General features: G+C 46.7%; 9 protein-coding genes across 10 annotated transcripts; 5 read left to right on the top strand and 4 right to left on the bottom strand.

The window, feature by feature from the left end:
* Positions 1-518: 518 nt before the first annotated feature.
* Positions 519-1,620, bottom strand: ND-30 (NADH:ubiquinone oxidoreductase core subunit S3). Its single transcript, XM_017174226.3, has 3 exons — positions 1,460-1,620; positions 1,322-1,396; positions 519-1,260 (listed from the first exon to the last, which is right to left on the bottom strand). Exons 1-3 carry the CDS (start codon positions 1,521-1,523, stop codon positions 599-601), a joined length of 801 nt encoding a protein of 266 aa, XP_017029715.1. The 5' UTR covers positions 1,524-1,620; the 3' UTR covers positions 519-598.
* Positions 1,621-1,836: 216 nt separating this feature from the next.
* Positions 1,837-3,895, top strand: LOC108079779 (protein jim lovell). The gene is made up of 2 exons (XM_017174225.3): positions 1,837-2,002; positions 2,070-3,895. The coding sequence occupies exons 1-2, from the start codon at positions 2,000-2,002 to the stop codon at positions 3,609-3,611; spliced, it is 1,545 nt and encodes a 514-aa protein (XP_017029714.1). The 5' UTR covers positions 1,837-1,999; the 3' UTR covers positions 3,612-3,895.
* A 143-nt stretch (positions 3,896-4,038) lies between these two features.
* Positions 4,039-5,721, top strand: rasp (protein-cysteine N-palmitoyltransferase Rasp). Its single transcript, XM_017174334.2, has one exon. The coding sequence runs from the start codon at positions 4,084-4,086 to the stop codon at positions 5,554-5,556; it is 1,473 nt and encodes a 490-aa protein (XP_017029823.1). The 5' UTR covers positions 4,039-4,083; the 3' UTR covers positions 5,557-5,721.
* Asciz (ASCIZ zinc finger protein) lies at positions 5,628-6,878 on the bottom strand. Its single transcript, XM_017174335.3, has one exon. It carries the CDS (start codon positions 6,843-6,845, stop codon positions 5,718-5,720), a length of 1,128 nt encoding a protein of 375 aa, XP_017029824.1. The 5' UTR covers positions 6,846-6,878; the 3' UTR covers positions 5,628-5,717.
* A 14-nt stretch (positions 6,879-6,892) lies between these two features.
* Positions 6,893-11,800, top strand: LOC108079836 (LITAF domain-containing protein). Of its 2 annotated transcripts, none has more exons than XM_017174336.3 (3): positions 6,893-6,995; positions 10,696-11,033; positions 11,111-11,800. In XM_017174336.3, exons 2-3 carry the CDS (start codon positions 10,750-10,752, stop codon positions 11,214-11,216), a joined length of 390 nt encoding a protein of 129 aa, XP_017029825.1. In that variant the 5' UTR covers positions 6,893-6,995; positions 10,696-10,749; the 3' UTR covers positions 11,217-11,800. The 2 variants fall into 2 exon arrangements, with proteins under 2 accessions (XP_017029825.1, XP_017029826.1); XM_017174337.3 differs by lacking the exon at positions 6,893-6,995 and adding an exon at positions 6,997-7,135.
* Positions 11,801-12,147: 347 nt separating this feature from the next.
* Positions 12,148-14,361, top strand: LOC108079908 (tRNA (guanine(37)-N1)-methyltransferase). Its single transcript, XM_017174442.2, has 3 exons — positions 12,148-12,227; positions 13,834-13,995; positions 14,050-14,361. Exons 2-3 carry the CDS (start codon positions 13,834-13,836, stop codon positions 14,221-14,223), a joined length of 336 nt encoding a protein of 111 aa, XP_017029931.1. The 5' UTR covers positions 12,148-12,227; the 3' UTR covers positions 14,224-14,361.
* LOC108079907 (tRNA (guanine(37)-N1)-methyltransferase) lies at positions 12,234-13,812 on the top strand. The gene has a single exon (XM_017174441.2). The coding sequence runs from the start codon at positions 12,366-12,368 to the stop codon at positions 13,764-13,766; it is 1,401 nt and encodes a 466-aa protein (XP_017029930.1). The 5' UTR covers positions 12,234-12,365; the 3' UTR covers positions 13,767-13,812.
* Positions 14,362-14,917: 556 nt separating the features above from the next.
* On the bottom strand, positions 14,918-15,777 carry LOC108079732 (uncharacterized). Its single transcript, XM_017174143.2, has one exon. It carries the CDS (start codon positions 15,775-15,777, stop codon positions 14,986-14,988), a length of 792 nt encoding a protein of 263 aa, XP_017029632.1. The 3' UTR covers positions 14,918-14,985.
* Positions 15,778-16,013: 236 nt separating this feature from the next.
* Positions 16,014-22,967, bottom strand: MnM (myomesin and myosin binding protein). Its single transcript, XM_017174349.3, has 4 exons — positions 22,365-22,967; positions 20,822-21,585; positions 19,305-20,763; positions 16,014-19,230 (listed from the first exon to the last, which is right to left on the bottom strand). The coding sequence occupies exons 1-4, from the start codon at positions 22,441-22,443 to the stop codon at positions 17,111-17,113; spliced, it is 4,422 nt and encodes a 1,473-aa protein (XP_017029838.1). The 5' UTR covers positions 22,444-22,967; the 3' UTR covers positions 16,014-17,110.
* Between the last annotated feature and the right edge of the window lie 31 nt (positions 22,968-22,998).

The raw sequence follows: 22,998 nt of genomic DNA on the forward strand, positions 1-22,998 counted from the left end.
TTTACTTTTGAAAATATGTATATAAAATATTTAAATGGTTTTAATAATGCAAAAAGAAATGAAACTTATTTGGAAAAATTCTAAAAATATATAAGACTACCACTTAAATATATATAATATTTATTTTTATATTTTTAAAGCCTCTATAAATTCACTTGAAGCCAATTAAATTCACTTGCAACTTTACATCGAGAAAGCAACCTGAAATATCAAATATATTTGTCTCAAAAAAGAAGTTTTTTTTCCTAATGGGTTCACAACATTCTAACTTGGCTTCTAATTTATTACAACAAATTTTATTTTACGATCAATTTAAATCTTTAACTAAAGAAATTTAATTCTGAAAAATTATTACATCTTCCTGATAAAAAAAAAAAAAAAACAAAACTTCAGAAGGAAAGCCCCTTACCCGCACACTCTGTCCTCGTTTATCATTAATATTAATGTTTATGTGATTTAAAAAAGTGGAAATTGAGCTTAATGAAAAATAAAACCGAGTAAAATATCAATAAATACACTTTTGTTTTGGGCAATAACATATCTCGTACCTCCTTTTATTGATCTAATTACCAGTTAACGAAGCATAAGTGTCGCGGGCTTACTTCTTGGCCGGAGCCGGCTGTTGAGGCACCACCTCGGATGGGGGATTAGCGTTGCGGAAGTTGGGGAACTGCTCCCAGGGTGCCGACAAGTCAAACTTCCTGAACTCCTGGGCCAACTCGAGCGGCTCACAGACGACGCGCTTCTTCTCGTCATCGTAGCGCAGCTCCACATAGCCGGAAAGCGGAAAGTCGCGGCGCTGGGGATGTCCTTCGAAGCCATAATCGGTGAGGATGCGACGCAAGTCGGGATGGTTGGCAAAGAACACGCCGTACATGTCCCAGATCTCGCGTTCGTACCAGTTGGCTGCCTTGTGCACCTCGCAGGCAGAGTCCAGTGGTGTCAGCTCGTCGGTGTAGGTCTTGACGCGGACGCGCGAGTTGTAGCGCAGCGAGAGAAGATTGTAGACCACCTCGAAGCGGTGCTTGCGGCAGGGCACATCCACGCCGGCAATATCCACCAAGTTGGTGAACTGGGCCTGGTGATGGTCCTTGAGGAACTGCAGCACCGGCACCACGCCCTCCGGAGCGATCAGCACCTCCAGCTCATCGCCGGCGGTCAGTTGGACCTTCTGCACGTACTTGGGCAGGCACTCGGCCACATAGCGCCCGAAATCCGAGAGACTAGTGCGGGCGGCGGCATCTGGCTTGCGGACAGTGGCTGTCGGGGAAGGAAATCGGAGATGTAGAGAACTCCAGGAGGTAGTGTAACCGGTACTTACGCTTATCCGCCTTCTTGGTATCCACAGGAGCTGTGCTGGACATTCGCAGAGCAGCTGAGCCTGCAGCGGGCACCACTAAATTTTTGGGGGGGTTAAGAAAAAATCAATTGAAGCTCTGGATCGACGAGGTTTACCCACCGTGCTTGGCCGTCAGAGCGGCAACAGCGGCCCGGGCACCCAGATTTCTGATTAAGGCCGCCATTCGTACGAATTGTTTAATAGAAATTCAACAATTTGCACTTCGTTTTTGACAATTTATGTAATGCCAAAATGTCAATAGAGTTGTTGTTGTGCCTGCCAGGGCTGGCGGAACGTGATTATAGAACGCATTTGGGACCCTGGTTGAAATTTTAGTGCATCAAAAATACCAAAAATTATCAGGCTTTAAAATTAATAAATATAATTATATAAAAAAAAATCTGGTTACAAATTGTCATGCATAAAAAATTTTAATTATTCTTTCTCAAATATTTTGTTTTAAACAAACCTTTATTTAATTATAAAATAAATATTCAAATCCATTAACTTTATACTAATAGGAAAAAAATATACCAAAACCCCACGAGCACTCGACAACCCTGTTTCAGTGCCATTCTAGCCTCGCGTCGCGTTTGGAATTGCGTGAATCGAACTTTAAGAGAACTGTGGAAATCAATTGGGAAAACAAAACACAACAAAATGGTAAGTGGAACGCGGAATTGTTCTCCCCGAGATCGGGTGCACTCAAGGCCTTGGAAACACTTTGCAGAATCATCTGAAGTGGATGGGCCACTCCACCACGCTCATGGAGATACAGCGTTCGCTGCGCAATGACAATCAGACCTGCGAGGTGGTCCTGGCCTCCAGGGACGGCACCCGGGTACGCGCCCATCTCTTCGTGCTAAGCACCTGCAGCGACCTGATGCGGAACATCCTGGTGGACGTGCCGCCGGGTCAGGAGGCCACCATCATTCTGCCCGACATACGCGGCGAGCTGCTTGAGAGTATGATGTCGTTCATCTACATGGGCGAGACGAGTCTGTCGTCCACCTCCCTGTCCGAGTTCCTCGAGGCCATCAACCTTCTGGGCATTAAGTCTGCCATCAGTTTTGAGTGCAATCCCACCGTGAGTCCGCCCAGTGCTGATGCAGGCAACGGATCGCTGGCCGTGGAGACGGCCAAGTCGATAACTGGCCTGCAGATCGCCCAGGCCGAGCTGCTGGACGAGGGGGAGGAGGAAGAGGGCGAGAACCCGATGGTCACCGTGCCGGGCACAGTTCTGGCCGAGCCCAGTCGCCCGCTGGAGTACCTAGACGTGTATGATGCGCCGAAGATCACTTACTCCATCGAGCACATGGATGGCAACACGAACAGCAGCCAGTTTATACTCACTGAGAACACAGGCACCTTTACCATCACTCAGTCCGCCTCGAGTTTGTCTAAGATAGATACCCAGGGCAATGCGCAGGAGAACGCCGAGCTGGGCGACGAGGATGTGGATGAGGATGCCACCGACGAGCCCGAAGAGCCAGACACACAGATAATGGAGGAGGACTACACTCCAACCGATCCTCTAATTGAGCTAAACGCTGCCGCCGAAATGGACGACGATGACAACATGCACGAGGATTTGGTGGACGAGGAGGACATCCTGGACATTAAGCCACGTAAGCTGGGCGGCGGCGGAAAGTCGCGTGTACGTCGTCCGCACAATACAAGGGCCGCCAAGCGTCAACTGCCCCCTAAGCCCCATCGACAGGAACAGTATGGATCGCTGAAGCGCGAGGTAAAGGATGACATCAACGACGCCTTGGATCTAGCAGCGGATGCTGTTATCCTCGAGGGACTGAGCCTGCAAAAGGCTGCCGACCGCTTTGACATCTCCAAGACGGTCCTGTGGCGTCGCGTGCGCACCAATCCCGCCTATATGCGGAGTAATCGCGAAAGGCCAGCGCTTCTGGAGGCTTACGAGCGTCTGAAGAACGGCGACTCGTTGAAGAACATTAGCCAGGATCTCCGCATACCAATGTCCACTCTGCACCGTCACAAGGTCCGTCTATCGGCCCAGGGCCGCCTGCCAAATTTTGTGGCCTGCCGCCGTCGGGACTCGACACCAAAGGACGAGCTGCGCGACAAGCTAGCCAAGGCGGTCCATGCCTGCATCAACGAGGGCATGTCGCAAAACCACGCAGCCAATTTGTTTGAGATCCCCAAGAGCACGCTCTGGCGACATCTGCAGCGACGGATGTCGAACCAGGATCGGAAGGTGAAGAAGGAACTGCATGACGAGTACGATGACGTGCTAAACTAGAGGGAGAATATCGCCACCGATTCTCTGATAAGCTACACCCGTAAGGAGCTATAGGTTAAGCGTTTTAAGTGAATGCGTTCTCCCATCAATATCCATCGTCCTTCAAAAGAAAAGCTCGAGTTCTTTAATCCTTTGACTTAACCAATATGACAGTAATAATAGCGGAGCAGAAGCTACAATAGACGTAGTTACTTAGAAATAGCTCTACTTGTAGATACCATTAGCATGCCCCACTGTTCGCATCTTCATAATTAGATAATTGTGAATAAATTAATAAAACCAAACTAGGGTTGTTTTTGTTCTTGTTTTAACCAATTTCCTGAAGGTTAAGATAATAAGATTCTTTTTTCTATTGATTCTTTCCTTCTCCCGCAATTTTTCAAATTATATCGATATATTTTCACATGTATGTCATCTCTAGCACAATCTTTACCCCCGGAATGAAGTGCCCGAGTCGTCCGGTGGTCCAGAAATGTCCAAAATTAAGCAGCGATCGCTGCTGAGCCGGTGCGAAATAGTGGTCTATTTTGGCGTCTACATTGCCTATATAGCGATTGGCCTAAGCAAGATCTATGGCCTGCGGGATCAGATAGCTGCAAAGGCCAAGTACCAGTTCCCCAAGGGCTGGAGCCTCTATCCCATCGCCGAGCGCCGGCGTGATGACAGCAACGACGAACTAGAGAACTTTGGAGACTTCATAGCCAAATTCTGGCCATTCTACCTACTCCATGCCGTCGTTCAGGGAGTTATACGTTGGAAGTGGCCCCGGTTTCAGTGTCAGGGCTTCGCCGTGGTGTCTGCCTTGGCCCTGGGCTTTAACATCGACTGGACATCGGGTTTGGTTCTAGCTCTGCTGATTGGTAGCTACTACCTGGTGTCCCTGGCCAGCTCCAAGCTCACAGTGTGGCTCTTGTCCGTAGGCTGGATACTGTGCATTAACTTAATGCAGAAGAATGCCTGGTGGACAGATCGTGTGGGCTACTCGGAGTACGTCCTGGTCATAATCACCATGTCGTGGAGCCTGCTGCGAGGCTGCAGCTATGCACTCACCAAGATAGCAGCTCAGAAGGATCACCAGGAGCGCTACAGCCTCATCCAGTACCTGGGCTATGCCTTGTACTTTCCCTGTCTGACCTATGGACCCATTATCAGCTACCAAAGATTCTCCCACAGGCAAAGGAATGACCAGCAGGACTGGCTGGGCTTTGCTGGCGGGGTGCTGCGAAGTGCGTTCTGGTGGCTGGTGATGCAGTGCGCCCTCCACTACTTCTATATACACTACATGTCGCGGGACGTGCACATGGTGGAGCTGATGGACTCGGTGTTCTGGCAACACTCCGCCGGCTACTTCATGGGCCAGTTCTTCTTTCTGTACTATGTGATCACCTACGGCTTGGGGATTGCCTTTGCCCGGCAGGATGGGATTCCGGCTCCGAAGAGACCACGCTGCATAGGCCGCATCCACTTCTACTCGGACATGTGGAAGTACTTCGATGAGGGACTCTACGAATTCCTTTTCCAGCACATCTACGCCGAGCTGTGCACCCGGCGTTCCTCGCCAGCGGCCAAGCTGGGAGCCACCGCCTTGACCTTTGCCTTTGTGTTCGTGTGGCATGGTTGCTACACCTACGTGCTCATCTGGAGTATACTTAACTTCCTCTGCCTGGCTGCGGAGAAGCTCTTTAAGGCGCTGATATCCATGCCGGGGTATCAGCGTTGGACACAGCGGTATCTGGGTGAAGTGGGCTCCCAGAGGCTCTATGCCCTTTTGGCCACCCAACTTTTTATACCCGCCGCCTTCTCCAATGTCTACTTTATTGGCGGACAGGAGATTGGTGACTTTTTGATGCGCGGGGCTTACCTCAGCGGCTTGGGTAATTATATGGCCTTGTGCTTCTGCAGCTACTGTTTTTTCCAATGCTCCGAGCTGCTCCTGGCCAAGTAGGAGCAGACAAAAACCGACTGACCTCGCCACAAAGTCTGCCTAGGATTAATGAACAAAACAGTGACTTATTTTTACAAAAACCTTTTGTATTATCAATGGCTTTATAGCAAATGTATTACTTATTTTTGTAATTTCATTATGAATTAAATATATTTTCGTGTCTAACTGCCTTGCTCTCCATTCTCTTGCCAGTCCAGCCACTTGGTTTGCGTGTACGTCGACTGAAAGTTCTCCAGGAACTCTAGTTCATCCAGCATCTCGTCACAGGTCTGCGTGTGCTGCGTATTGTAAAGGCCATCCGGCCAGTGGGTTTGGGTTTGAATGTGCGACAGCCCCAGCTCCTCGAAGAGCTCGTCACAGGTCTGGGTGTACATGTGGGCAGATGTTTGCAAGCCAAAAAGAGGCTCAAAACTACTCTCAACTGGGACTGCGGTTGGCTGCTCCTGCTGTTGATGATGCTGCTCTTCCACCGGCTGCAGCTCATCAGGAAAGTCATCCGTCATTGTTCCTATATCGCCGCGGGTATCGGGTGTTTGGGTTTGGATATCTCGCAGCAAGGGCGCCAGTACCTCGTTCTTGATTTCCTCCAGGTCATCAATCTCCTCCGTTTGCGTCTCCATGTCCAGTTTCTGTGACTGCAGCTGCATATTCGAGTACTCAACGTCCACGATGGGCAGGAAGCAAAGAATTTGCTCTTCTGGCTGCTCCACCTGAGGCTCAATACTCATCTCTGTTGCAAGTGGGATTTGGGTCTCCACGAGAAGCATATCAGGCTGCGGATTCAGCTTCTTCCATGTGGCCAACGAGGGTATGGCTACCTTCTCCGATTCCTCCTCCTCCAAGATATGGTTCTTGCGTCGCATGTGCGTTCTCAGACCCGCCTTGCTGTTGTAGGTCAGCTCGCAGACGGGACACTTGTGTTCGGAGCATTGGTGCTTCTCCAGGTGCCGCTGCAGCAGGAACTTCTCGCCACACTCCTCGCATTTGTACTTCTTGTCCAGATGGCTCTTCTGGTAGTGCTGACGCAGCAGGCGCAGGCTGCTAAAGCTGCGTGATCCTTTGGTGGCCTCATGATAGATGCACTTCTCCACGGGACAATGGAATTCGGTAACTTTTCCGCTTGGCTCCGGCGGTATGACCACTTTGTGGCGCTGGCGCAGGTGCAGCTGGTAGTGGCTCTGGTTGCCGAACACCAAATTGGGGCATCTTTCGCACCTGTGCTCTCGGATGGGCAGTAATTCCCGAATTTCCGGGGTAAATTTTGATTTGTTGCTATTGGAGATGGCCATTATTGTTTAGCGCTGTCGATAATACATCTGGAGCAATATATCGATTGGTGTAAAAACAGTTAGGGGCGTTTTGAGACTAACTGAGCACGGTCACACTCAAAATTATTATATTATTATTAAATCGTTTCGCTCTCGCTCAAAATATTCGAGGTAACGATCTCGCTTTCACAAGAATTTCTGTGCGCAGGTGTATCAAGGCCGTAAAAACGCCTAAAAAAGGGCAGCTAAAAGAAAAACGACGGTCTTGGCTAGATAAATCTAATTATCTTTCTCAACGATATAATACCTGTGTATGTGTAGCTGTGTGCGTGTGCATGTGCGGTTGCGAACAAAAATATCCATTAAAAATTAGCGCAAATTAAATTGGCTGTTGGCTGTTGGTTCGGTTTGCGTGTATTTGTGACTGTGGTGAATGGTGTGTCCTTAAAGTGTAAAGTGAACTCAAAAGTGCAAGGGTTTCATTGCGAAATCAACAATTGCGACACGACGCAGCCTCATTTGGACTAACTAACACACACACACACCTGTAAACCGCCATCACACCTCTGCTCTTGTTGTTGTCCCCCCACCATCCGCCCCCGCGAGCGTCCTTCCCGCCCACGAGCGCCGTCTATTTTTGGCGCGACTACGTCATCTGTGGCATCGGCCAAAAAACATCTGGTGTGAAGATTATTACACACACAAGCACACAGAGCACACGCGATGTACACATCATTGGAAACATCATCATCACCGTTATGAGAGATGTCGGGCAGGTTCTGTTTCCAGAAAGCAGTTCAAAGGGGCGGCTCCAAGGTCGCACAGGGATAAGCATTCTTGAAAATACCCACCTGGGACCTATTTCGCAAGTTTAATATAATACTTTCCTAGTTCCAGCGTACTTTAGCCATGAACTGCATAGGTTATGCATATTTTATCTACAGTGTTATACAGTACTTTGCAGGGTATCATTATTTCAGTAAAAAGCTTTCTGAACAGTAAAGGAGTCATTTCCGACCCTATAAATCATATATATTCTTGATCAGCATCAACAGGAGAGTCAATCTAGCATGGCAGCTAAAAAAATTTTTTTTTTTAATTTTTGAAAATTTTATAAGGGGTTACATCGTTAAAATTCTCAAAATTACAAAAAATTTTGTTTTCTTAAAATTTAAAACTTAGTATACAGATTTGTTAACCTATTAAAAACTAGCAAAGAACAGCTTTCCAAATTGAATTTAAAGCATTTTTGGAAGAGTTATGCTTGATTTATGATTCGATGCGTGGATCCTTTGGCAAACAGCCAGGGTATACAATTTTCGGCTTCCTGAACTTAGTTTTGTTTCTTTTTTTCGTTTTTTACAAAGTATTTTTCTACAAAGAACTTAAAAATTGCGTATTCCAATTACAGAATAAACCATTAAATACTAAATTTTTCATTATCAGTTGTTTTAAATAATAATGTGTATTTTTATGTTTGTATTTTCTGAGACTTATAAAAGGCCATAGGTCAGCAGAGCTTTTCGAACGAAAACAACAGCATTATAAACATTCCATTGGAATTCCAGTAATTGTAAGCAATTTTCAAGCAATTTCCATTACATTTTCCTTCAATTTGCCATGAAATGTCTTCAATTATTTTTTTTTCTGGTTTATCTAATTGTGTTTACGACCATTTGGTGGTATTTGGCAAATAAATAACACCCTCCGGGATTAAAACTTGATTCACTTGGCATTTACATATTCCCATTCGCTGTCTGAAAATTAACACAAATGCTAAAATTAAATACATATTAAGGCGCTTTATTATTATTATTTTTTTTGTTTGTTTCAAATCTCTTATGATTGAAAGAAGCTTTGGCAGGCAGGCAGACAGACCTTGTGCGCTACTCACATACACAGCTGAATTCTAATTTATTATACCCTTTCAGAGGGTGATATCAGTTTTAGGGCGAAGAGAGTTGTTAAACAATATATTTAAATATTTTTTAGCTTGCTGGATCAGTTTAGGATGTTGTTTGGCATAGCTTTCCTTCAGATAAGATAGGGTATTTGTGCAATTGTTTACATTTTCGCAAGCTTTTCCAAAACAAATTGCAGTACGTTCTTTAGCTTAATATACCCCAAAAATAGATAAGATACTTGTCGCACTAGGAATAAATAAATAAATAATACATTTTAGCTGCCTAAGTGAGTTAGTTAATGGCGTCGTGGCAAGATATACGATTTAAATACTTCAGCTAGACCTAGCAATACTCAAAGCTATCGCATTTCCCAAGCTAAGATTCAGATTTCCAAGCTTTGAGATACAATGAAGGCGCGCACAGAGTCTTGTCGCCTGACGTAAGCTCTGCGGTTGCAGAAACATAGAATGGATAATATTTCGTTAATAATATATTACGCGTAAAATTAGTCTGTCAAGTGGTGGAAATTAAGAAAAACTTCGTCCAGATGCTAATTCCATTAGCGCTTTTGCTTTGAACGAGTAAAAACCGAATCAAAGTTGATTCATTGGGAGCGCCCACTTGGCATCTCGTATCTGTGGTGTTCTATCTGTAGTTATTTCCGCCAAGTGCAGCTGCTTTTCAGCCGCTTGTTGTTGGCGTTCTGGCCAAGTCGAGAGACCAGCATCTGGTTCTCCGCACTTCCGCCTGCAACTTATGGATATCGCCGCATGGAGCAGCAAGTTGTATGCAAGCGCAATCATCGCCTCCCTGAACGAGTGAATGGTGAAAGTTGGCGCAGTTCGGATGAGGGGCAGGTCATTGTCCATCCCGATGAGTCAATGGAAACAGTCAATCTGGTTTAATTGTCGAAATATATTCAAGTTAAAACCATTTCCACATATCTTATCGCAGAGCTTCCAGTCACAAAGCCAGCGACAAACTCCGATTGTTGCTCCCAATTGGTTAGATGGAAGAACTGTGTACTCCACTCCCTCGTTGGAATTTCAATTGCTAATTGCCATGTGACCGCCATCACATTATTGAGCTCTGCCCCTCATTTATGTAAATGAAAATACACTGAGGGAAACTCTAAGAATTATTCAGAAGTCGAGCATACTTTAAAAATATTTTTAAAGGGTCGTCATTAAGTATTAAGTGTTTATATTTTCATATGCTCCTATAACTCTAACCCATTTCATTTAAAATAGTCTCAATTTCCTTTGAGTGTACTGACTTGATTTGCAACTATTTGGAGCATGTTTTGATGAATCTCTAGAGAATCGCAATCGCGCTTCGTTCTCTAAAAGATTCGGATGCGTGCCAAAACCAAAAAGAAAAGAACATAGTGGATGTGAGTCACATAAAAGCGCCGTGGACGCTGGCCATTGGGCTCTGTGCTATTTTCAGCCAACGTTTTTTAAATCAAATCCACTCGCTGCTGGTTGTTTACCTTTCTGAACAGTTTTTTTTTGTGTAAAATTAAACCTATTTTTCAGGTTAACGGTTTTAAATTCTTTAAAAATCATACAAATAAATATACATTTCATCATAATATAAAATATGAATATATAAAATCATGTTTATATTAAGGAGTTTTTATTAATTTGTAATGTTAATCGTTTTGTGACTGCCGCAGTAATGTAAAAGTGTTATACTTGTAGCGTCAGGATAATAAATATTTATTTATTCAAATCAAAACAAAACAGTTGAAAGATATTCATTGTAGCGGAATTAATGAACGATTAATATTCATAAGTATGAACCATGCGGTGTTTTTCCAGTCGGAGAATTCCCTTTAATTTGAATTATAATTTGTGCTGATAATAAAGCTTAAATGAGTGAAGTGTGAACCCTATACATAATAAAAATTAAATAAATAAAATATGAATAATAATAAAATAAAACATTTTTTTTTTTATTTCCAGCCTCAACTTAACCGTCAAGTGCATTTAGTAACGCCAGCCTAAGCCTAAGCCATAATGAGTAAACCGGGCAGTGCTCCGCCGCAGTTCACCTATGTGCCGCCACCTTCGGCGCCGCCATCATACCAGGAGGCGGTGGGCGGCGTCAAGCCCGTGGGCCCATACACGCCCGTAGTAGCGCCCGCCACTACCAACACCACCATAGTGACTACTTTAGTGCCTATTAGCCGCTCCTCGACACACATGATCTGTCCGTCGTGTCATGCCGAGATTGAGACGACCACGCGCACCGAGCCCGGAATGATTGCCTATTTGTCTGGATTTTTGATTGCTCTGTTTGGGTGAGTCTTAGGAGAAAGACTTTTTTCCCTGATTTGTGGTATATCTTATCCTGATTCTAATCCCTCTCCTTTTGCAGCTGCTGGCTGGGATGCTGCCTGATACCTTGCTGCATTGATGACTGCATGGATGTGCATCACTCGTGCCCCAACTGCAGGGCATACTTGGGGCGCTACCGGCGATAATCCTGCTCGGTTTGATGTCAGTTCCGTGGTGTAATTAATTTAAGCAAGCGTTTTTGCCTTTATTTATTTAATTGTAGTAATGTCATTTGGATTCCACACGGCGGAGGCAGGTGGAACGAGTCCAGGCTTCCCTTAATCTAACTCTTAACTTGCTAAAATTGCTCAGTGCCGCCGGTGTTTATGTTTTTTTTTTTCGGTTTGCCCTCCCCCCACGTTTTTAACTGTTATACTGTATGTTTCTGCCACGCTAAAGATAGTTATAAACGATCCAGGACAACAGCTACGACGAAAATTAAATAATAAAACGGCTTTTGTACGTAGTACTTATGCAAATATGTACTGGCACCTGCCTGCTGTGTCCATTTTGAAGCAGGAGGAGCCCTTGGATGCACTTGCACAAATTGTAAATCTATTCAAGTTCAGCCCCTAGGATTTCTACGCGCACATCGATTGATATATTATATATAATGTGTAGTTGCTTGAATAAAAAGACACAAGATACGACAACATATTTTTGTAACGATCTGTAAAAGAATCTTGTCCATGATTTGTATGCTATAAAAGCTATTCTGTGTAATGATTAATCACCAAATTGACTTTTTATTTTTAAATAAAACATAAAATGTAACTAAAATTGGGATTTTACATTGCTGTGGAATTTTTTAATTTCTTATATTTTAGGGTTTTTGAAGGAGATTAAATTTTTTGGCTGAAGTATAATAGTAAATATCAATCTCCTAAAATTTAATAAATATAATTTAATTTTTCATATTAATTTATGTTTATTATTTTATTGTTTACTTCCTTTTTATGAAATTTATAGATTTGCTATAATTTCGGTTGCGGTTGCTATAATTTTCTAAACAGAACGATATTTTTCGGTATTTTCCTTTTTCGTTTGACCTACTTAGTATATTTTAACGGTCGGCAGGCGGTCACACTGTTTTCACTGCGTTTGTTTGGCTTTTACGGATCTTGTGGATATATCCAATAATTTGGCAACCTATTGAGGTACATTTAAAGATTGATTGCAATTTAGGGGAACTCCAAGAGCTCCACTTACTGCTGGTTAGCTCCAAGTCATAGCAGCATCATCTACGCGCCGGAAAAACACTGAAAATCCCAGCAATTAAAAACACACGTGTTTGGATGTTTATGGTGGCCCAATTGAAGGTACCAGGAATAACGTTTATAGCCACTCGTTTACGTCATTACTTTCGGAATATGGAGTGCCAGGATCTGCAGCCGCCTTCGGCGGTGCGCGGCATGCAAGAGCTGCAGCGGGACCGCTTCCGGAAGAGTGTCCAAGTGCCCAGATTACGGCTGCCCGAGTCGCAGGTGCAGCGTGTGATGCCGTTGGTCAAGAAACTCCTGCTCAAAATGGAGCACCTGCATCCTGTGCGTGCTGTGGACCAGTCCCGGGAGATCCTACTGCATCCCACGCCAGTCAAGAACTGGGAATCCCTGCCCACTGAAGAGCTACAGAAGCAGGAAGTGACAAAGGAGCATTTCTCCTTTGCGGAACTCGAGCTGGGCTACGAGAACTGGAGCGCCAGCGAGATCCTAAAGAGTGTGCTACCCGCCGAAGAGGAGGGTCTCACCTCCTACTCCCGCATCGGTCACATAGCCCACCTGAATCTCAGGGATCACCTGCTGCCCTACAAGCAGCTTATCGGCCAGGTGCTGCGCGACAAGCTGCCCAACTGCCGGACGGTGGTCAACAAAGCGGCGAGCATCGACAACACCTACCGCAACTTCCAGCTGGAGCTGATCTGCGGCGAGGCAGAGTATCAGGTGGTGACCAAGGAGAACGGCGTGCCCTTCGAGTTTGACTTCTCCAAGGTGTACTGGAATCCACGTCTCTCCACGGAGCACGAGCGGATCGTTAAGCTGTTGCATTCCGGTGACGTTCTCTACGACGTCTTCGCCGGCGTGGGTCCTTTTAGTGTTCCGGCGGCCAAGAAACGCTGCCATGTCTTGGCCAACGACCTGAATCCTGTGAGCTTCCACTGGCTGCAGCACAATGCTAAGAGAAACAAGTGCCTGGGGCAGATCAAAATGTTCAACAAGGATGGCAGACAGTTTATTGTGGAGGAGTTGCGGGAGGATCTTCTAAAGCGTCTGCTCACAACAGACACTTCTGCGTATGCCATTCATGTAACCATGAATCTGCCCGCCTTGGCTGTGGAGTTCCTGAACGCCTTTCGTGGTCTCTACAAGGTGGAGGATCTTGCCGAGTTGCCAGGGAATGTGGTTTATCCTACCGTTCATGTTTACTCCTTTGCCAAGGGCGAAAACACCAAAGCCTTGGTGCAAGAGCTGGCGGAAAGGCATCTGGGAGCCACTTTAGATGATAGTCTCCTTCAGGGCATTAGCTTTGTAAGGAATGTGGCTCCCAACAAGGACATGTACAGGGTTTCCTTTCGCTTATCCCACCAGCTATTGACCACAACCAAGGAGGAGCAGCTCACGAGGAAACGAGGCGCCCAGGAGGAGGATCAGCTTGAGGCTGATTTACAAAATTCAGCCAGCAAAGTGAAATGTGTTTGAAGTTTGATAAATAAAGTTTGTAGCTTCCCAGCCAGTAAAATGAATGCCTTTTTGTCCCTATTTTCAGATGGGTCGGAACAAGGCGAACAACAAGAAGGTGGCTCCGGGTGCCAGCAAGCCCAAGACCCCGCTGAACCAATCCAAGAAGGCCAAGAACGTGTTCAAGGTGGCCAACACCAGCAAGGGCAAGGGCAAGAAGCCCAAGGAAGTCCAGGGCAAGCTCAAGCAGGTAAGTGTGGCACCTAGAAAAGAAGATGCCTTGACTCATAAGCTTGAATTCCAGATCAAGGAGTCCGTCAAGGACAAGCAGGAGAAGCTGGATGCCAGCCTGAAGACCCTGCACAAGGATATGGTGGTGAAGAAGCCCAAGGCCGCTGTGGCGCCCATCAAGGACAGCAGGAAGAAGCCGGCCAATGCCAAAAAAGTCTCCGATACGCTAGGAAAACTCAAGTTCTGAGCGTCTTTTTTTCCCCCGAATACGATGTGCAGTCCGTCGTTTCACCACGTAGATGTAGTTAGTGCCCATTTGTTTGTTAAAGACTTCGGTCCTAAGTAAAGATCATCCAAATATACGATGTAGCTATATTGACAGTGATGGAAAGGTTTTTTTTAATAACGTGGGATCGTAATAATTTTAATTTTTATAATAAAAACTATAAATTAAGAGTTATTTTCTTATAAATAATAACTCCCTGAAAGTGTGGACAGCTTACGAAATAAAATCTTGCCTAGTTAGTACTTCAAATTTTAAATATAGAGGTTTTTGGCCCAATGCCCTTGCAGGGTATTATATTTTCAGTCAGAAGCTTGAAACTCAGGGAAGGAGTCATTTCCGACCCTATAAATCATATATATTCTTGATCAGCATCAACAGCTGAGTTGATCTAGCTATGTTTGTTTGAAAAAAAAATTTTGAAAATTTTTTCAAAAAAATGAAAGGGGTTACATCATTAAATTTTTCAAAAATTGAAAAAAATAAAATTTTAAATTTAGTATACAGATTTATAAATCTTATTAAAACTAACTCAGAACAGCTTTCCGAATTGAAATTGATGCATTTTTGGCTTAGTTATGGAATTTTTAAGCTTTGATTTTTATAAAAAAGCTTACAAAATTTTATTTTTTATTTAACAATTAATTTCCTCATGGAATTTACAAATCCAGGGCCTTTAGCCACATTTTTATTTCGTATATCATATAATCCCCCTGTCTAGGTAACCTAGACAACCACAGGACTAGCATTAACTGGAGGAATCACTGCTCCCGGAATGACAGTGGGAGCCACTGGAGTTCCAGGCGCCACAGTTGTGGTTGCATTGACCACAGTCCATCCAAAAAGCTCCCGAATGATGCCATCCAACTGTACCGTGTCGATGCCAGCCGCCTGGAGTTCAGCTACCACCTGGGAAGTCTCCACCAAGGCCAACCAGCGTTCGTAGACCACTTGAAGGCCCTGAAGTCGCGCCCAGAACTGAGCAAAGATGCCCTGCTGCAGCACCTTGGCATCGATGTGAGCTCGGATGGCATACAGCGGGAAGTAGAGCTGTGCCTCGTTGAGGAATCCTGGCCAACCGAAAACTGTGCCGGACCAATAGGGAAACTGGTTGAATAGCGTGACTTTCAGTTTTTGCTCCTCCATTTCGAAGGCGCCGCCAGAGGCCAGGAGCTGCTGATCGACCCACTGCTGGAACAAGATGATCTCCGGCTGCGAACGCAGACGCCAACGGGACATGAAGGCCGCATTGCTATTGATGATCCTCACGAAGGCCTGAAACTGGTCATCGTTGATCAGGTAACGCGCTATAAGCTGATTGATGGGCTTGAACTGAATCAAGCGCTGGATTTCGTCCAGATCCTGGGACAAGGTGGGTGGTGGAGCCAATGTAGCTAGCGGCGTGGGCTGAGGATTAAGGCCACCGGTGACTATATCAGGCTGCGGAGCTGCCCACAGAGCCACAGATGATCCTATGGCCAGGGTGATCAGGAAGAGACAGCCCAGAGAGAAAGCCATGACGGGGAAAAGATGTTGGGCAACCGCAACTGGCAGAGGCTTTTATATATCTTCCCCCTGGATTATTATCTGCTGATAGCGTTTGGCGCAGCAGCATCTCTTGTTGACATCCCGATAAGAGCGCTTCTTCGATCTGTTTATAGCTCTACCCACTATGAAATCCCCCACGGAAGTCTACAGCGGATGAGCAAACAAGCCAAGAACTTGGTCAAAGAAAGCACTCTCCACATAACATATATACGAATTTATAACACGCTAAGCTTTTTATTTATTTATTTTCAAAGTGAATCACCAACAATCCGGATGATGGAAACCACAAAGAACCGCGCAAACGAACACTTCCATAACATGAGGACTTCACATAGCTCCAGCTCCACATACATACACAAAGCGAAATTAAGTGTGCGGGGGGAAATAAAGGATCTTATGATAATGTCCTTGAAAAAATAAACTTATTTTCTCGTTGGGATTAATTTCGAAATATGGGGAAATTGTTAGGCAAAGCAATGGGTAATAATTAGATAATATATTTTTGGATAACTTTCTTGTAATTTTAATGAATTGATTAAAAGTAAATATATATTTTTGGATAACTTTCTTGTATTAATGATTAAAGGTTTAAATATATTTTTGGATGCTCTTTATTTTGGTAATACCTCAAAAGATTTTTTATAGTTTGTTTATGAATTCTTAGTTGAAATTTGAGTGCTTCCGAAAGTAATGCAAGCCTTCCTTCATATTAAAAGAGTCTTTTAGGATTTCAATTAAATTAAAGTTAAGAATTCATGGGAAATATTGCTGAGATGTCACAGAAAGTGGTAAAGATTTCAAATCAATTGAAAAAACTGTAAACAAATACATATATATGCAATGACATTTCTAATGGCAATTTTGGACCGAATTTAAATTGATTTTAAAGCTACGACACTTTCCCTGGCACACTTGTATATCCCTAAAATCCTTAAAAAACAAAATCCATATAAATTTTTACCTAGAAGTCTTCATATTCCAAATTTAGAAGGACGTAAAGAACTAAAATTCCATCATAAAAATTCAAAAGTAAACTACAAAAAAACACAAAGAAGTAAAACAAAATAAGGATCTGGCCAAGGATTTACGTATACAGATTTCAGGGGGACGATGATGTACTCGATGGGTGTGAATAAGGCAATATGGGTGGCTGATAGATGGATGAATAAATGGATACCTTCAACTTTACTTACTTAAATCGTATAAATAAGTCGTATGTAAATGTAATAAAAACTAACTTAACCGATAAACGCATGTGAGTATTGAGCAAAGGGTATTGAGGATGGGATTCTACTCCAATTGTCTAACTGCCCTCGTTCCCGTTTAGCCGGCGACGCAGCCATTGGGGCACACAACCGCGCACGGCATCACCCAGTTGCCGGTAGATAATCAGACCCAAAATGGGCAGCACCAGGCGGGCGTCCTTGAACAAGTACACATAGCAGGCGACCAGGAAGAGTACCAGATCGGTGGAGTAGCTCAGCGCCGAGCGGACCTTCTCGTGGGCCTGCTCCTCCGACTGAAGAATGGCCAGAGCGGCAGTCTTCTCCAGCAGTTCCCTGTCGGCGGTGGAGAGAACCAAAGCCGATGTCTCCGCTCCAGTAGGAAGCGCTGGTCTGCTTAGAGAGGTGTCACGCGAACGCGTGCTGGAGGGAACACGCCGTCTTATCACTCGCTTCACCTTGACCAGGCGAGTCCGTCCCCTGGCATCCGGACGAGCCTCCACCATCTCGCTCATGACGCTCTCAGTCTCCGATTCGCTTTTCTTCTTTGATTTGGGCGGCGGCACCACCAGCACAGTGGGGTACTCTGGCTCCTCATCCGGCAGGTATTCCTCGTGCTGGGACACGTGCTCCTCACGCTCAACCTCCTGATCCTGTTCTGCCTGGTCCGGGGATCGATGAATGGCCAGATTGCTGGCTGCATCACGGACATGGACCAGCTGCTCCCTTTCCGATATAGAGAGGCGGCGTTCACGGACCACTGGAGGAGCCAGGAACAAGTCATCGCCGCTGCCACCACTGGCAAGTCGTTTCTTTAACTCCTCCGAGTGCGAGAGAAGATCCTCCTCATCGGTCTCTGCCGCCGCCTTGGCAGCCGCCCGCTTTAACTCATCCCGATCGAGGTAGAGCGGCGTGTGATACCTGTGTGAGCTGCCAACCTCCCGCACCAGATCGCTATAGTGATCGACGGCTGCATGGGCCTCCTCCTCCATAAGGCGTTCCTCCTCCTTCCGGCGCAACTCATCCTCCTCCTTGGCCTTGCGCTTAGCCTCCAAGTCCGCGGCAATGGCGGCGGCATTGGTCTTCTCCAGCGGATTGGATATCTCCTCGTTCGCCTCTGTGTTTTTCTCAGTGGCCGAGCGTTTGTCGCGACTGAAGAACGACTTGATGCCCTTGGCCAGATCCATCTTGAGGGTGCTGGTGCTGGGATTGCCGACGGCAGCGGGGGAGATGGGTGGCGGCACTGCAGCCCCACCAATAAATTCGTTTCCATTCCCTGCCGGCAAGGGACTCATTGCCGACTGTTCCACGTGTTCGTTGGAGGAACGCTTCAAGATGGGCTTGGGCACGAAATCAGGACTGGGCAGAGGCACTGGACGTGTGAGTACGACGGCAGCCTGCTCGGGAGTGGGTGCCCTGTAGGGCGTAAAAGTGCCAGCGCCCATGGTGCGCGGATGGTAGGTCTCCAAGTCCCGGGGACTGGGCGAGCGAGTGCGGGCCAGCAGCTCCATTTTGAACTTCTCAATGGAGTCCTGCTCCGAGGAAGCAGTGCTCTCCGTATAGTCCGAACCCAGGTCGTTGCTGGACTGCTGCTGAAACTGCTGATGTTGCTTCTGTTTTTGTGAAGGATACTCCAAGTCTAGAGCTTCATCTTCGTCAAAGTCCAGATCCATATCCTCGCTATCGTCAGCCGTGCTCTCCGTCAAATGTTCCTCCTCCAGCTCCTCCTGGTCCTGCGACTCCCCAAGATCCCTTCCCTTCTCCAAGGCCAGCTGTCCCGAGCGCATTAGGTTGCCCGAATCGTTGACATTCTCCCTTGAGTCCCATTTGCGCGCCATGGACACCATGTCCGCTGACTGGCGGCGCAGCTCTGCTCTCCTTTCGAAGGACACACGCTCCGCCTCCGAAATGGAGCCAAGACGCTTGCGCAGATTGGCCGGCGGTTCGCGTGGCGGAGCTGGAGTGGATGCCAGCTTATCTTGCGATGTCTTGCGCGACTTGGAAGCCTGCTCCAGCTCCACGGCCTCGTAGAAGCGAGCCATGGCCCGCTCGTAGAGCAGTTCCGTGGAGCTGACAGAGCGGCGCAGCGGAAAGGTGGTATGCAAGTTGGTGAACTCCAGGAAGGCCAGATCCGGAGCCGAAATCGAGATGGGCGGCGGCTGGATGGCATCCTCCAGGTCCAGCTCAAAGGAATCTTGTTCTGGGTGGTGAGAAAGATAGATGGATGTAATTTTGAGCAGGGATAGTAGTTAATATAAAAATAAATATACTCACTGTCCTTGTCCTTGACTTTGCTGTTCTTATCGAACACCACGAGCATGAACTCATTGCTGGTATGGACATCATCATGTTTATCCGCTGACCTGGAAGACCGCCTCGAAATGGGCTGGGACATCACCGGAGCTGGCACTGGAGAAGGCAATGGCGATGGCGATGGCGATGGCTCCCGCATGGGAGGCTCCTCCTCTTGCGGCGTGGGTGGAGCACTTATCTCAATGGTTGGCAGCTTCTCACCAATCACAGCGCTTACCCCAGAGGCCACAGCAAGGGCCAGAGTGGGCACATTCCTGGCCGGACTGAGGGTCTGTCCGGAGAAGCGTCTGACATTCTGATTGACTCCCAGCTGGACGGGTTCAGCGCTACGCAGCAGGGCGGCTGTGGCTTTCATGGGTTCCGGTGGTGTGGGACTCTTGCGAAGTGGCACCGGTTGACGCTTGTTTGGAGGACTTAAGCTCCTCTTGCGATTGGGCGAGGCCTTCTCCGGCTTTTCCTTGGGCGGAGTGGGCAATGGTTGAGGTTGTCTTGGTGGCACTGGTGATTTGTCCTTGGGCTTCGGGTTATCCTTGGCAGCTCCAGAAGGCTTGATGTTGAATAGCTTCAAAGGCGGCGAAACTGGGGACTTTGGTGACCTTGGCTGTGCCTGCGATTTCTCCAAAGGAGCCAAGGTTGTGGTGACCAGCGTCAGATTAAGCTTGGGATTGGAGCCCACAGTTGTGGTCTTAACGGCCAAGTCGGCACTGCTCTGCGAGGGACTCTTGCGCACGTCCATCTTCAGAGCCTGATCCGAGGTACCATATGACATCTCGTGGTGCAGCTGCTCGTTATCGATGAGCTGCGGCTTGGGTTTCCGCTTCACGCTGGGCGATTGCTTGGGCGACATTCCTGTAGAGGCATCGGCTTGCGGTCGCGGAGGCGACAGTGTCTTCCTGCGGGGCGGAACCTGCACTGCGGCTCCAGCTTCACCCTTCTGCTTGTCCTTGTCTTCTCCAGCTATCCTGGTAGCTGACTTGGGCTTGGTTATTCCCCTCTTGGGATCCGGTATGAAGAGCAGCTCCGATTCCCCCGAGGGCTCGCTGAGACCATAGGGATTCTCCGCCTTGACACGGAACTTGTACTCGGATCCCTCGATCAGATCGTGCAGCGTGGTGGCCAGGGCTCTGGTGGTGGCCGCCTTGAGCCACACGTTCCAGCCCACGCGGAAGTACTCAACGATGTAGTTGCCGATCTTGCAGCCACCATCGTCGAGGGGTGCCGTCCAGGAGAGCGTTGCCGACTTGCCAAAGGACATGTTCAGCTTGGGGGCTCCCGGGGGATTGGGTCTGGCCGTCACCGTGACCAGAAAGGAGGTGCTGTCCTCGCCCAGTCGGTTCCAGGCCCGAACCATATACTCGCCGCGATCCTCGCGCAGCACATTGTCGATCTTGAGCAGCGAGTTCTTCTCCGTGTTGGTGATCTGGAAAGGAAAGCAAGGATAAGGTATAAGTTTAACTTTTGTATTCCTCTTAACTCACCTCAAAGCGTCCACCTGGGGCGATGATCTCGCCCTCATGGAGCCACGTTATGGCCGGCGGTGGTTGCCCTGCCACGCCCACCTTAAGCCGCAGCACCTCATCGGCCTCCACGATCAGTCCATCCTCGTAAGTCCGTGGCAGCCGAATCTTAGGCGGAGCCTGAACCATCAGTCGGGCCTTGGTAACCACATGACCCGCCCTATTGGTGGCCGTGCACTTGATCTCTCCCTCATCCGTTAGGGCCACCTGGTGGATCACCAGTACGCTGGCCTCATTGTCGTTGACGATCTTAGTGCGGCGACTGCTAAAGATCTCGTAGCCATCCTTAAACCAATTGATCTCCGGTGGCGGCTCGCCTAAGATGCGAACCCGGAACTCTATGCGCTCGTCCTCCACGGCATTCATGTCCTCCAGTTCGTCAATGAATCGCGGCACGGTGATGGCATTCCTCTGCAGGGTCACAGTCAGCGGATCCGATAGATCGCTGGCATCGGAGCGACCCACAATGTTCTCAGCGAAGCAGCGGAACTGATAGCGCCATCCGGGTTCCAAGCCACTGATGCAGACATCGCAGCCTGTCACGGGAATGGGCGTGGCCCGCACCCAATGCGGGGAGCCCATGCGACGGTGCTCCACCGTGTAGCCGGTGATGGGAGAGCCGCCGTCATGGAGCGGACGATCCCACCTCAGATTGACCACGTCCGGCTGCTGCTCTGGCTGAGCCAGTGGCGTCAGGATGGGTCGACCGGGTGGCGAGGGTCGCTCTGAAAGGAGGATTTAATTAACGGGTAATAAAGGAATAAAATTAAATAAAATAGAGTAGAATAGAATCAAATTAATAAAGTTAAGAGATGTTTGGGAGTTGGAAAAATAAATATAAATTAAATCAGAATTTGTTTTCGGGTAATAAAAGAAACTAATTTAAACATGATTATAATTTTATCCTTAAGAAAATAGAAAGATAAATAACAGCAAATGTCAGAGTTTTTAAGAGAAACAAGATAAAGGATACGTTATCTTATTCAAAACACATTTCATGTTTAATTTCAGTTAAAAGTTTTAAGCAAATTTAATAAAAAACATTTCAATATTGAAGTTAAATACAGAAAAATTAAGTTAAAAAAGTTTTAAAATATGCCTTATATTCAGTTAGAAGTCCATTGTTTGTCGTAGTCCTTCTGAAAACCCCTGAGCCCATATTCCTTAGATTTTTTGTCCCAACAAAAAGATGCACACGGAAGATGCCATTCGTTTGTGTTCCCAAACATAATGAATGGTTCTTCCGATGTGGTTCGGACGACAACATTACTTTGACGTTGTGAGTTTTTTTTCTTTTGGGGCCAAACAGACGGAGACAAGACGGCAACCACTGAGTGTGTGCGAGTGGCTATAAATAGAAGCATTTCTAGCGCTCCCACCAGCAGCTAGCCAGCTATGTGGGAATGTGTCCGTTCTCTGGCCCCTTCCGAATCCGCTAGATGCTGCGGGAGAGCCTACATTCTAGGAGGATTCTCGGGTACTTCCATTTGGAGTTCATACTTGCCTGCTGATTTCCAGTGAACTGCCTTCTTGGGGCGACCGCTCTGCGGATGCGTGTGCAGCTTTCCCGGCTGATTTCCCATTCCGAGACGTTAGATATTTAACCTATTTGCAATATTGTGCTTGCCTATACAGAGGATCTATATATAGACAGTCGAAAATTAAGTCGGGACACTCGGGCACCCGTCGTTTTTTGTATCGCCAATTGGAAACAACACTTTTACACTCGATTTATTCAAAACTTAACGCGAATATGTCCTAATAATGTGACTTTTGTGGCGTTTGGGCTTTGTTTGCGAGCGTTGCCATTTTTGCGGCGCGTTGAATAATCCGTTCGTCAGCCCAGCATCCTCCTCCGATCCACGACACGAGCGAGCTAGCGCTTTCTTTCGAAAGTCTTTCGAAAGCTTTCTGACTCTTTTGAAACTGAAATTCCAACGAATTCGGTTGCATTCGAAATGGTGTCTTATCGATATCGGTATCGATAAGGCAGTAGCTAATTATAGCCGTTATCCCCGTTATTTTAGCTAGTTTAGCAGCCAGTCTTTCTCCCATAGTTGTTGGCAAAATTAAAAATGAAAACCTTGAATTTCGACTAATAAAATAAATCAAAAATATACAAAAATTAAAAGAAACCT

Source organism: Drosophila kikkawai, chromosome 3L (genome assembly GCF_030179895.1).
Source record: "Drosophila kikkawai strain 14028-0561.14 chromosome 3L, DkikHiC1v2, whole genome shotgun sequence".
Lineage (NCBI taxonomy): Eukaryota > Metazoa > Arthropoda > Insecta > Diptera > Drosophilidae > Drosophila > Drosophila kikkawai.